Genomic DNA, 14,101 nt, shown 5'->3' with positions numbered 1-14,101 from the left:
ACAGCAAACAATTTATAGAATTTTTATTGTAAACAAAGGTCATTAATAGGTATTACACACTGAATTAACTGAAACTCAAGTTAGCTATCTGAAACAGATTTACAATTTTATTTTTATATGGCATTGTCTTTAATCTTTGCCCCCTCAACATGTTGAAAAAGATTACTAAATTTATCAGCATTTCAATGGTCTCTTCCTTGGCAAGTTTAGCACCGTAACATTCTTACCTCCTTAAAAAAACATTCATTCAAAACTAGGTAGAAATTCTACCTTGCACCATCAAAACTATCACACAAAATTTTGTTGTTTTTTTTTCACAATGCAAAAAGAATACAAATAAGTATATTTTAAAATATTTCAGACTATGCAAAGGCAGTCCTTGTTTTGTGTTGTTTTATGTTTTTCCTATAGCTGCCCATTAGATAGTCTCTAAAAAACCTTGCATTTATTTCATTTGTCCCCCTTGTCATTGCAACCTACTGCTAGAATACTGTGGTCATTTAAATAAGCATGCACCTGCACCCCCTCTCCGGGGTCCTATCTTTGTCAGTCACCTCCCCCAAAGCTACTACTCGCTTTATTGGTGCTCAGTGCAGAGATGAACACACAGCAGCAGGGAGAGGCAAAGTTAGCACTTCAGTTTATAGAAAAGCGCCATCTGGTGGCGAGAATGAGTAGTTGATGCTTTCTGTTAATCAAAACAGGTCACAGGTAAAATGGATGGCTTTGATCTTGTTCTGTTTCCCAGGGAATCTTTCCGATTTACATTTCAGTGAAAAAGCAAGGACTACCTGTAAAGTATCCTAAAATGCTACATCTGTTAACAATCAGTTTTATAAAAACATGAAAATATCTTCTCATGTCAAAAGCACTTAATGGCGATGTATCAAAAACACAAGTACCTCTCAAAGAGGAGTAAAAATAGAGTATTTCCATGGATTAAATTCAATAAATAATACTTTGTAATATAGTGTTCTGTAGTTTTTGTAACAATATTTATTTAAAGAAACTTTCAAAACAAATCTAAATAGAATAGACAAGTAATGAATGTACAATTTAACAATAATATACTGAGCATCTGAATGAAAATTCCAGCGATTTTTTTCTGAATATCGTTCAGATATTAAATGATATTGAATATACTCAAATGGGTTCAAATATCACTACAACTATTCATAATAGCACTCTGAAGTTATAAATCTCACTTCTCATTTAAGAACTGCGCTCAGGGTTAGGTAGTCAGTCAGTCCTTATTTCAGTATAATTTAATGACTGCATGATCTCTAAGGTATTTGGTTTTTCTCTCAGAGAGAACTGCGACTATACTGAATACAAATTGTTCTTTTGGTTGATTGTCTTATCTACACAAAGTGACCCTGGCAGAAGGCGGTCACACTTGAACGCAGAGCCCGGGATACAGCTCTGTCGCCTATTTTACAGCAAACTACTTAGGGGTCCATGTCTCTTTCAAACCAAATATGAAATACAGGAAAAATCAACTGGCTGGAGGCTGTAAATAACTACAATGGGAGAGTGGTATCAGGAGCAAAGACGAACTCTTACACTTACTTAAAAAATCCCTCAGGTCACCCCCTACGTTGGCACTCCCTGGCCCAGTGCTTCCTGACTGACTTTCCAGGCTTGCCACACGTCAAAAAGGGTCACGTTTGTGTGGCCTGCTGCACGAAACCCACCCCGCCGTTCCCGGCCTGCAGTTTGTCTGGGCCTGTGGCCTCCCCACTTTCCACTGTGTTGCCCCAGAGCTGTGGGTGTCAACATCTTGGCACCCCCTGTTTACCACGTGGGTGCCCCAGTGTGCCAAGGCCCATCGGCTGGGAAACCGGGGTGACTCACAAGTAGGCCAATTTGACCTTTCTGTAGTATAAGATTTTGGTATTGGCTTAAAATAGTTTAAACTCTGACAGTGATTTTTTTTTTTTTTGTCTGACATGAGATTTATTTTTCTTTTAACTAGAGTAAGCATACTTGTTTTAATTCTTATCTTCTTAGGTAAGCTGAAATTAATCTTTGCTCATCTTTCTAGAGTTTTAAATAATTGAAAAGTCAATGCAGATAATGAAAAGAACATGGCATTTGGAATCAGGTACCATGAATTCATTCTAGGGTTCAGTCACAGCTGAATTCCAATCCCAATCTGCTACTTAACTATGGGATGTTGGACAAGTTTCTTAACTTTTCTGATGTCAGTTTCTTAATGGGTAAAACTGTAATAAGAACACCTACTTACAGGTGAGAATTAGAGATATTATACATGCAACACCTAGGACAATGCCTAGGATGTATAATAAGGTGCTCAATAAATGAGAGCTATCATTATTACTTAAAAGTTAAAGCTGAGATTGTGTTTTAGTTTCTACCACATTGTGAACACTTATTATTTATCATCATTATTTCAAGTAAACATTCTATTCAGGATATTTTCTTCCTAATGCAAAACTAGGAAACCATAGTTTTGATCTCACATACGTAAAGTTGTTTAATGACTTCACTTGCTTGTGAAAATATGGCTCAAAGTGAAAGCACTAGAAATCGGTCTTTCCTGTTACAAGCCAAGAGGCAGAGCATGAAGCACTGGGGGTGTACCTTTTAACATCTTAAGTGCATCTATGCCCACTAGAGTCACCGAAAGCTTGCTTACAGTGAATCTAAACAGCGCTTCAGCCCTTTATCCTTTAGAAAAGGGACAGTGGAAATTTAAAAACACTTATTTAAAAATTAATTTTGATTTTATTCACTTCTCACACTTGTTTTAGAGAACAGTAATCTGAAGATCAGTGCTACTTAATAAATGTGTTAAGATTTAGGCTCTCGGAACATTTTATTTTATTTTATTTTTTTGAGACAGAGTCTCACTCTGTTGCCTGGGCTAGCGTGCCATGGAGTCAGCCTAGCTCACAGCAACCTCAAACTCCTGGGCTCAAGCGATCCTCCTGCCTCAGCCTCCCGAGTAGCTGGGACTACAGGCATGCGCCACCATGCCCGGCTAATTTTTTCTATATATATTAGTTGGCCAATTAATTTTCTTTCTATTTATAGTAGAGATGGGGTCTCGCTCTTGCTCAGGCTGGTTTCCAATTCCTGGACCTCGAGCAATCCGCCCGCCTCGGCCTCCCAGAGTGCTAGGATGACAGGCGTGAGCCACTGCGCTGGGCCGGAACATTTTAAATACGGGGAGCCTACGTAACAGATACAGCAGTGCTCTGCAGTTCAAATAATTACAATGAGTTATTGCGAACTCTGTAAAAATAATGATTTCCATGCACACTCTTACAAAAAGGTCAAGATAGGAACATGTTGACGACCTCTGGGGTTCTTCTAATGCGTGTTCCCACAGGGGTTGTCGGATACCTGACAGCCCATGTTCTGGCCGGTGACTTGCACCTTGAAGAGCGTCCCGTCGGCACACACGCAGAGCTTGTAGCGCACCCAGTCCCCGGCGCCCAGCTGGTCTCCCCCGGAGGAACCGGGTAGCCGGGCGGTGCTGACCACCACAGTCCCATTTAGGATGATGCTGTTTTCCTGTTAGGAGAACAATCATATGCTTTACTTACCTCCAAGAATGAGTATACAACAAAGTCAATAAAAAAAAAACAACTTAGTGGAATATTGGTAATAAAAAAAGGCAGTAAGAAAGAGTAAAGTCATGGGCAAAACAACAGCAAAAACAATAAACAAAACTGACACCAAGATTCGCCTAGTGATTCTTAGCTTATTTAACCCATAATGTATATCAACAAACTTGTAACACAATTCATCTCTCAATTATTAGTTAAAATTATATCAACATTCCTAAGTACATAATAAAGCTGATTTTCATAAAGTTACAGATCATTTTCATTTAAGTCCTAAGAGAATTATAACAAAGTTACTGATTGATAAGTTGATGATGAGAAGGAAAAGACTTTTTCTTCTGGAAGGAATTAATTTTAATTTCCAGTGTCTCTGTGACACAATAAATGAAGATTCAAACCACATAATTTTGAAGACCAGGCACTCGAAGCAGACTGGATGTTCTTTATTTCGAACCTGATGTTTTTTAGAAACATTCTTGTAGGTCCTTAAAATCCTTTCTTTTTAGGGACTCCTAAGCCTCTCTCTCCCCTCCTCCCCCCTTCTTCCTTTCATTCACTCAACAAATAAGAATTAAGTGCCTCCTATGTGCCAGGCACTGTTGTAGGGGCTGAGGATACAGCAGTAAATAAAATAGGCAAAGTCCAAGTTCTCATCGAGTTGATACTTTAATGCGGTAGAGGCATTAAACAACTAAACAAGTAAAATAGGACATCGGATGGGATCGGTGCTACGAGGAAAAATAAAGCAGGGTCCGTAGAGAGAGCCCAGGCAGGGATCCTGTGTCACACGGGAGGTCGGTGAGAGCGGATGAGGTGAGCTGTGCAGGTGGCTGGGGAAGGGCACTCCAAGAATGGCGCATGCAAAGGCCCCAAGGCAAAGATGTGCCTGGTATTCCAGGGACAGTTGTTAAGAGGCCCATGGGGACAAAGCACAGAGGGTGAGGGGGAGAGGAGTACAGGAAATAACTAGGGACAAGACGTGTAAGGCCAGGCAATGGACTTCACATTTTATTCCAAATTAGATGGGAAGCCATTTGGAGGTTCGTGAATAGGGACGTGACGTGATCTTTTTGAAAGGATCGCTCTGGCTGCCGGGTAGAGAACTGACTGCAGGGGGACAGGACGGCAGCAGGAAGACCGGGCAGGAAGACGCGCAGCCCAGCAGTCCAGGCAGGGGGTGACGGCGGAACTGGTGAGAAGCTGCCGCACTCTGTGCAGCCTCCCAAGGTGGAGCCGGAAGTTTTGCTGATGAACGGATGGGTGTCAGTAGCAGAACAGGAACACAGAAGGAAATGCGTGTTTGCAGGGAAGGGAGGACATGGAGCTTTTAAACTTACTAAGTTTGAGATACCTATCGGACACTGAAGTGGAGAAGGTAAGCAGGCAGTTGGATATGTGAATCTTAGTTCAAGGGAAAGGTTAAAACAGGAATTCCAAATGTTGGAGTTATCAGCTTATCGAGGGCATTTAAAGCAAAGAAAGGAAGTTGGTTACAAAGTAGTAGAAATGGCTGATTGTGTAGTAGTACTATATGGGATAAAAACACAGTACTTCTTAAGGGACCAGTTTGCAGATTTTGTTCCAATGCTGCCTGCCATCTTGTGCTCATTTAATTTCACTTTCTTTAAATTGTTTCCTAAGCGGCTTTTTGAAAAGAAAGCACTTTACTTGATAAAATTATTTATAAGGATTAGCTGATACACTTTAAAAACCAACCACTAATGTTAACTTAATTATAAAGCTAATTATCTTTTTAAAACTGGCTTCTTTTGCTTAACTTTGTATCAGTGGAATAACGGATATGTATGTTTCGAAGTACTTTAATATTTGTCACATTAACAAGGTGAAACGGGACAAGAATTTGCAAGGAGAGAAATTAAAGCATTTAGGTCAACTTGCTAGTGGTCTGTGTACAAATCTCTCACATCTCTTGCTTCTTTGACTTTCTAGTAGAGAGAAAAACAGTCCTTCTGTGGCCATCCTTCAATACAGCTAGCTCTCTTAGAAGAATGGTTTCCTACCACGATACACGTAAAACCTACTCGGTACTGTGACTGAGTCTCTGGCAAGAATTATATTCTATGTTAATCTTTATTTAGAGATGGGATTATGTGCTTTAGGGGGGAAAAGCTGTTTATGAATGTGAAACAACTAATTTTTTAAAGATTATTTTTTTAAGAACTGTGAAATTAAATTTTCTAGAAAAGGAAAGAATTATATATATATAAGTCCTCAGGTTTAAGTTTATGTTTGTCATGTAATGCTTGGTAAGACAAATTTAATTAGCTTTAGTTCAACAGGATATTGTAGGTGCCCAAAGTAATTTTGAATAAATATGTTTGGACCAGAATTGTGAGCCAAAAAAAAAAAAATGTTTTTAGACTTATGGCTTCCTTACATGATATACGATACCTGTTAAAGTTCAGATAAAAGTTGCAAAGCACAAGAAAACTTCACTTTCAAAGCCACCATAAAGGCAAAAGTCTTTTTCCTTTATAATTAATAACAAATTAAAAATATATTCTTAATAAACATATCTAAATAAAATACATTTGCTAATAATTGCTTTTTTTCACATCGATGGATATAAAACTCAAGAAGGACTATGAAAATGTTTAATTAAAAACAACAACTTCAGGGCATATATACTTACTTTGATTTTCCAGAACTCTCTTTTAGAGGTTTTTTTTTTAGCCTTCTAAAAAATAATACAAGTGATCATTATACAAAAAAAAAAAAATACGTGCTAACAGAAGTAAAAATAAAATGAAATCATGTTATCTGCTATCCATAGCTAAATATTGTTGACATTTTAACATATCCTTCCAGATTTTTATAAACATGCATATGTTCTGAAAAATAAAAATGATATATTTTGCAAATTATCTTGTAACTTACTTTCACAATCCATTTTGAAATTCTTTCCATGTCAAAAAATATACAACTACATCAGTTTGCATAATTGCGTGCTATTCCACATATGAATTTATGTATCTAAGAACCTAGGAATTCTCTTAAACTTAAAAAAAAAAATACTCACAGCCTTAAACTCCATATTGCCACCCATGTGAAACTCGATGGTTTTGCCCATAATGAATACTCCTTCATTTCCACGCACAATGGCACGCCCATCAACTTTTATATTTAAATCACTGGTAGCGTTGCTGGTAATCTGAAAATTAAAAAAAAAAAAGTACTGAAAATAAATTCTAAATTAATGTGAGAATTGTTATCAAAGAGAGAGAAATAGGAGTTTCCACCATGAGCTATGGAAGGCATGGTGTTTTCATTCAGGTTTTATAGAAGTAGAAATTGAGATAAAGAGAGATGACTTGACAATGGTCACGCAAGCTAGTTAATGATAGATCTAGAACTAATTCTTTCCAGTGTCCTGGAATATATTCTTTCATACCACTATGAAATAGTAAAACTCTCCTCCCACTTTATAGCTTTAGACAATAATGCTCTCCATTAGTAAAGCAAAGAAAATAAATCATACCCTTTCAGTAGATGCTTTTTGAACATTCAAACTTTTCACTCCACTTGGCAAATGAAACTCATGAGTTTCGTAGTCTGTGCTGAACAAGATATTTTGAGTTCTTGGGTCAAAAAACTGCATACCAATGTCACTTGTAATAGAGGTTTTGTTCTTTTCTACACTGAGTTTTGTTGTCCCTTGCTGAAAAACAATCTTCAGAAAAACACTTTATTGTGAATACATTTTCAAGGAATACTGCAACCAAAATTCATTAAGAACATGATAAAGAACGTTATAAAGCACTATTTTAAAAACTACAATAATAGACTAACTTCAACTACTTTGCTTTCAATTATTTCTTTGCTTGTACTGCTCTGCACTAATACATGGGTATTGGGGAACACAGTCCAAGGTCTGAGATGGGCAGTGGTGGTGGTGGTAATATCTCCTTGAGGTTTTATTCAGTTGAAAACCTGTGATATAGCAGCCTGTTGGCATGGGCTGCCACTGACTAGACTGGCATATTCTCTTCCAGATTTCCCCCCAAAATACAGGCTCTTCTAACCTGGGAAGGTGCTTCCTTAATGGCTTCCTTCTACGGACGAGAAAAGAGTAACCTATATATTCTCATATTAATCACATCTGTCACAGAAAATGCTACCACTGAACAAAATCCAGAATATTAAGAAAGCATCTAACTTTCATAGGTTATAAAACCAACAGCATTATCAAACATTTCATATTTGTGAATGTATTTTTAAAATATTCATAAATATATTAGTTTTCTCTAAAGGAAAAAATGTCTATTTCCCATAATCTACTCTAGGTTTTTGCATAGAGTTTTTCTCTAATGCCCTCTCCATTCACACAATATTGCAGCTAAGGAGGGAACTTACGGGCTGGTTGTTGCCAGTGATTACCAAATTTTCATTCCGCCTTCCGCCTACTGTGCTCTTATAAAGAGGGTGTATGACTCCCATGTCAGATACTTGCTTAAATCGAAGCAGACCACTTTCGTGAAACTCCATGCTGTCACAGCCATTTGGTCCAATGCGAATCACAGCCCAGATCACAAGTGTTATCTGAAAAAGAACACAAACCCACTGTTAATAAGCTGCATACACTTAACAGAATGGGAAAATAAATAGAAGACATCATTGCCAAAACATTAAAAACCTCCTAAAACGTTTAATCGGGTGAGATGAACATATCAGTTGGTTTTCCACCTATAAACAAAACCAGTTTTATTTTCCTCAAGGTATTACATGCAAATAGCTAAAAGTCAAAATATGCTAAAGCGTCTATTATGAAAAAAGGACAGTCTCTTATTTCTTCTACCCTCTCCATATCTCGTTCCCAGGGACAACAACTTTCAACAATTTTAGCTATTTTGTCTAGAATTTATCACCATATTTCCAAGTAATATACTTATACTATCATTCCTTCATTCGCCAATTTTAGGTTTTATTTGCTAATTTCCTATTTTAGCAGTAAGAATTAGCAGGTAATTAGCAGGTAAGAATTTTAGTTCATTTATACCTCTTTTCTCTCCCAACTCCAATCTCAAGTTTTGGTTAAATTCATGTTCAATATCTTCAGTATTAGGACCATGTAAATATTGTTCACTGCTAAACCGAATACTGTATTATGATGGCCAAATACTGTATCATTTCCTGTACTTTGTCTCTCTCTGAGTTTAATAATTTTTTTTTTTCAATTTGCTTAGTTTCTTCGAAAATCTAACTAAATCTCAAATCCTCCAACACTTCTGTAAAATCTCTCAATAAAATGTTCTATGAGTCCCAACCTCAAGCAGAAAGAGCCCTCTCTGGTCCAGTGTGTGAAGAGACTCTGGTTTTGTGTGGGGTAGGAGAGGTGGTTGTCTAAACGGCTGGCTGGAAGGGATATCACTGCTCCTTATATAGGTTTTTCAAACAAGTTCTCTGTTTTTGGTTCCTGCCTCACTCTTGCTTTTCAAGATATTCCTGAGGCTTTTTAGGATCTGGCAACTCACTCTCCAACACACACACACAAGCAGTTTCTCCTTGTGATAAGTTATTTGCCATTCTTCCTCCTAGTTTTTGTCTTCGTGTATTATGGTTTAGGATTTCAGTTGCTTCCTATTTTCTTCAATGATATTTCTGTTTATTGACATTGTCACTTTGGGATGAGCTTTTTAGACAAGAGGATAAAAATGTCCCTGTTCTTCCATCTTGACCAGGTGTCTCCAATAGAATAAATTATAAGATAAAATATACTCAGAATCTTTGCTCTAAGTAAAGCTACCTACTATGAAATATATAATATCAGCTCTTTTTGATTTAAGTGAATAAGTAGACACAAACGCTTTGCATGTACATAAAATACAAAAGCACTGGCTTGAGGGCATTAGAAGTAGAAAATAAAAAAGAATCACTTTAAAACTGCTGCAGATCATGTTCATGATCAATTTTGGGTGTACCAATTATCACTTTCTCTGAAAATACCTGTCTACACACATGCCAGAGTATTTTAAATTCAACCCTCAGATAGTTACAACCTCAAATTAAAAGGGCTTCTTCTTTAAAAAAGCAAATACTAATATCTTTGGAAAAGGCAACTTATCAAGTCCTCAGCACTTTTGTGTGAACCAGCTTGCATTCCTTGAAAACTGGGATTCAGGACTACAAGATACAGCCATTTATTGCCATCAAAGGGTTTATAATTTTAAAATCTTTTTTTTTTTTTTTTTTTTGAGACAATCTTGCTTTGTTGCCCAGGTTAGAGTGAGTGCCGTGGCGTTAGCCTAGCTCACAGCAACCCCAAACTCCTGGGCTCAATCAATCCTCCTGCCTCAGCCTCCCAAGCAGCTGGGACTACAGGCATGCGCCACCAGGCCCTGCTAAGTTTTTCTATATATATTAGCGGGCCAATTAATTTCTTTCTATTTATAGTAGAGACGTGGTCTCGCTCTTGCTCAGGCTGGTTTTGAATTCCTGACCTTGAGCAATCTGCCTGCCTCAACTCCCAGAGTGCTAGGACTACAGGCGTGAAGTCACCTCGCCCGGCCATACTTTTAAAATCTAGCTGAGGAGGCCACACTACAAATGTAGAGAAAGTTAAATGAAAACAAAAGATTTTACTTTTTGGGAGAGGGGAAAGCAATAAAATCATCTTGGCAAAGTTCTCTTCAAATTGAGTTGATTCTACCCTTTTTAAGAGGCTCATGCTCTATTAACTGAGCTAGTGGGAGACTCACAACTCTACCCCTCTTAAAAGTTAAGTCCATTAAAGGGAAGAATCCATGAACAATTGTTTCAAAATGAAATTAATATATGCAAATATTAGCATATTAGGTTTTAAATATATATTCATTAAAACTCAGTAAGAGAGAAAACATGTACAGAATAGCAGAAAATAAGACTGTCTCAAAAGAAATTACAGAAATAAAATCCATGATTTCACAGGAAAACAATGAAAAATGCCCCGTGGTAATTAAAGAGTATTCTGTATTGTATACTCACAATTAAATTAATGACAGCGAGGATAAATAAGAGGATAATCACGCAGATGGCCAAATTGCCCTTTCTTCCTCTCAATCCCGTTTTATGGAGACGATCTTCATCAATTGGAATGTATCCGGCTTTAAAGTTACTGTTGTGCTCTTTGTTAACATTCCTCCTCTCAACAGCCTTCTCACGCATGGACTTCTTTACTGGACCATTGGAACTTTGCTAAAGACAAAACACAACGTAATGGAACAAGCGTGCCCTCCTCTTTTTGATGCATTTATTTATTAAGCGCAAATTCATAACTAAAGAAAGCCGAACTGGTTCCTGATATATTTTCCACTAATAACCTGCAAGTCACATTGAATTGCAGGCTTCCAGTAAGGACATGACTGTGCTTATAGAGTTACTATAGATAGAATCTTTAGTGCAACTAACTGGTAACATATTTTCCCTCTCTGTTTTCAATAATTCTACTGTCAGTAAAGTGTACAGCTCACTTCTGGGCAGTATAATCATATATATCCTACAGTAGGCAATTTTGGTTTTATTAGTAATTAACCAATTTGTTTACTCTCCATATCTGTGGGTTCTGCATCCATGCATTCAACCACTGCTGACTGAAAATATTTGGGAAAAAAAAATGCATGACTGCCTCTGTACTCATCACGTACAGACTTTTTCCCCTTGTCATTATTCCCTAAATACAGTGTGACAACTGTTTACATAGCATTTACGTTGTATTAGGTTATTATAAGTAATTTAGAGATGATTTAAAGTACGGAAAGATGTGAGCAGGTTATATACAAATACTATACCATTTTATATAAAGGACTTGAACATCTGTGGATCTTCATATTTGTGGGGGGTGGGTCCTAGAACCGATCTCCCATAGATACTGAGGGACAACTGTGTGTGTTTGTGTGTGCGTGTGTGTGTGTGTGTGTGTGTATTCATTTACATGAAAAGAGCTTGGAAAGCTTGCCACAGTTTGTTACTTATAACTCCACTGACTGACTAAAGCTAACATTATTCTAGAACAGCACTTTTTAAAGTATGGGGTAGGAAGTCCTGAGACGGTTCCCCAAACCTCTTCTGGGGTGTGTATTTTAAAAATAACACTAAGATGTTACTTTACTTTTTTCACTCTCCTAGTCTCATGAATGTACTGGCTGTGTGCAGTGACATCATCACTCAGTTTCTGGGCAGGTTAACCAAGTGAACGGATGGTTGAAACCCTCTTAATAGTGACTATGACATAGTCCAATTCTGAAAAGTTATGGAAAATTCAGTTAAATTCAGGGCTGGAGACATAAAAGCATAAATTTGAAGCGGAGATTGAGGAATGGATTACATTGCCCAGATTTTGTGTAAAGCAAAAACAGAACTTCAAGAGTATCAATAGGTATGCTATAGGTGGAAAAAGAATCATCTAAAACAGAAGCTGATAAAATAGGAGAGAACTCCCGAAGGCTGAGGAATGATTTTAATCTCAACAACTCCAAGCCTTTCAGTTTCACTTGTCCCTTTAGATTTTATTTTACTGTTACAAATCTGCAGCTTGTCTATTGTCTTTAGCTGATTTTTCTGCATTTATCTGGCTGTTTGACTTTAAGCTCCTTGAAGGCAGATTATTCACCTCTTTTTTTAATGCCCTCTGGCGACATAGATCTAATAGGTCTCTAACAGTTAAAATTACCTAAGAAAATCTTTCCTTCCAAAGTTCAAACAGAACGTTCACAACTTTACTAATTTTTTTCAATAATGTTGAAGAATGAGACTTTTCAAGAGAAACTATCACATCATAGTTTTTTCAAGGAAAAAAAACAGTAAAAGGAGAAAAAGTGGCTGTGAAAATCATTTTTATTATAATACATCACCCTAACAATTGTATACATATGTGTAAACATATACTTACACACATATGCATCTACATGCGCCTGATTTGGGGGAGAAAAAGCCTTTTCAACCATTCTAAGTTCCAAGTTGACAAGGCAGGTTTGGGAAGCACCAGATTTATACCGGGGACTGAATCTCCAAAACCCGAAGTGGGAGCGGGAGACCTGGGGCGTCTGCGTATCGGGGATGGCAGAAACAAGGAGTGGCCGCAAGCTGACACCCTGACAACAGCTGACCATTTCTTGGCTGGGGTCAGGGCAGCCTCCCGGCCGGGGCCGAGGTTATTTTTATCTGCATCTTCGCTGGCAGCCGAGCAGGGCACGTCCCAGCGCAGGCTCCGGGCTGGCACGGCCGCCTCCCAGCCCCTCCGGGCGGAGACCCCTGCTCCCCTGGCCGAGGGACAGCCAGGCCAGGCAGAGCCGCGGCTGGGTCCCCATCTCGGGCCGGGGAGCTCCCGCCTTGGGGGTCCAACCTCCGCCAGCATCCTCGGTTGCGGACAGCTCCTCCCGCCCCGCCCCGCGGAGCCCGGCCTCCTCCGGCCCTCGCGCCCCGGGCCCCTGCCGGCCGGCCAACCCCACCGCGGCCCCACCAGCGGGACCCGGCCTCCCCCGCTCCTCCAGCCTCAGGCTGTGGCGGGGCTCACAGACCTGCTCGGTCGCCGCCGCCGCCGCTGCCGCCATCTTCCCAAGCCCGCCGCCGCCGCGCGCTGCGCATGCGCCCTGGCGGGGACCGGTGCGCCGCGCTCACCCGTCCGGCGCCGCCGCGCGCCTCCGGGGGAGGGAGGTTCCGAGCGCGCAGGGTGTGCACCAGGGACTGTGGCCTCGGGGCGCGTTTGATCAGAACCCCGGAAAGGGCCTGATGGGGGTTCCTTGTCCCGAAAGGGCGCCCTCAGAAACAGAGGACGCCTGTCGCCTTCCCCTGCCTGCCTTCCCGGTCGCGAGGGCTGGGGCCTTGCAGAGCGGGAAGGGGCGACATCCAGGGTACACGTGCAGGACGGCCGGGTGGCGGCGACGTGGACGGAGCTAGCAAGTTGCCAAGTTGGCGACTGAAGTCTTGACAGCCGAGAGCCCTCAGGGAGGATGTTGAATCACTCCAGGGCTGCTTCATGCCTGGAGGACCTATGAAGTCTGACGTTTTTTCCCTTTGGTATTGGGGGTGGATTTTTGCCTTTACTATTTGGGGACAACGTTGATGATACATATGGGAACGTGATTTAACAGGCATTTAGTGCACACCAGGAAGCACCCAAATGCACAAGGAACTTCAGTACACACTCCTCGTCCTACCCTGTTGTCGATGAAATCCAGTTATCCTTTTAGCTGAAAAAAAAAAATGCAGTGAATTCAGCAGCAACCAAGGTGCAAGAACTGTTCCTTGGGGTAGCTGGATCACCTCTAGCTAGCACCTTTGGGCCCTGGGGCCACCTAGCTCAGCAGGAAGCACCAAAGAGACCTGCTGGTGAGGGTTCCTTTCTCTAGAACTAGGTCAGTTTTGCTTTTTGATGACCTGAGTGGTTATTTCGCTGTTCTGCCTACTTGCTTTCCATCAGAGGATGTCTATGAAGTTTAAATTAGATAACCTGTCACATAGGAGATCTCTCGTCATCTTTTCCCTTCTCTTCCCTGACTTTAGCTAATGTCAGT

The 14,101-nt window shown here is 39.9% G+C and overlaps 1 protein-coding gene across 1 annotated transcript; it reads right to left on the bottom strand.

Annotated features, from left to right (window-relative positions):
- Nucleotides 1-8: 8 nt before the first annotated feature.
- Nucleotides 9-13,187, bottom strand: SGCB (sarcoglycan beta). The gene is made up of 6 exons (XM_012768759.3): nt 13,106-13,187; nt 10,575-10,784; nt 7,968-8,153; nt 7,093-7,284; nt 6,634-6,765; nt 9-3,540 (listed from the first exon to the last, which is right to left on the bottom strand). Exons 1-6 carry the CDS (start codon nt 13,136-13,138, stop codon nt 3,337-3,339), a joined length of 957 nt encoding a protein of 318 aa, XP_012624213.1. The 5' UTR covers nt 13,139-13,187; the 3' UTR covers nt 9-3,336.
- Between the last annotated feature and the right edge of the window lie 914 nt (nt 13,188-14,101).

Source organism: Microcebus murinus, chromosome 26 (assembly GCF_040939455.1).
Source record: "Microcebus murinus isolate Inina chromosome 26, M.murinus_Inina_mat1.0, whole genome shotgun sequence".
Classification (NCBI taxonomy): domain Eukaryota; kingdom Metazoa; phylum Chordata; class Mammalia; order Primates; family Cheirogaleidae; genus Microcebus; species Microcebus murinus.
Note: the sequence above shows the minus strand (reverse complement) of the source record. Positions and strands in the feature narration are given on the sequence as shown.

What these genes read in the sequence shown, in the direction of transcription:
- SGCB (XM_012768759.3), bottom strand. Translation starts at nt 13,138, where the DNA reads ATGGCGGCAGCGGCGGCGGCGGCGACCGAGCAG. An exon ending in TCACTGGCAACAACCAGCCC is followed by an intron (nt 7,285 to 7,967) that starts GTAAGTTCCCTC and finishes GTTTTTCTGAAG; the next exon opens with ATTGTTTTTCAGCAAGGGAC. An exon ending in AAAAAGCATCTACTGAAAGG is followed by an intron (nt 6,766 to 7,092) that starts GTATGATTTATT and finishes TTTAATTTTCAG; the next exon opens with ATTACCAGCAACGCTACCAG.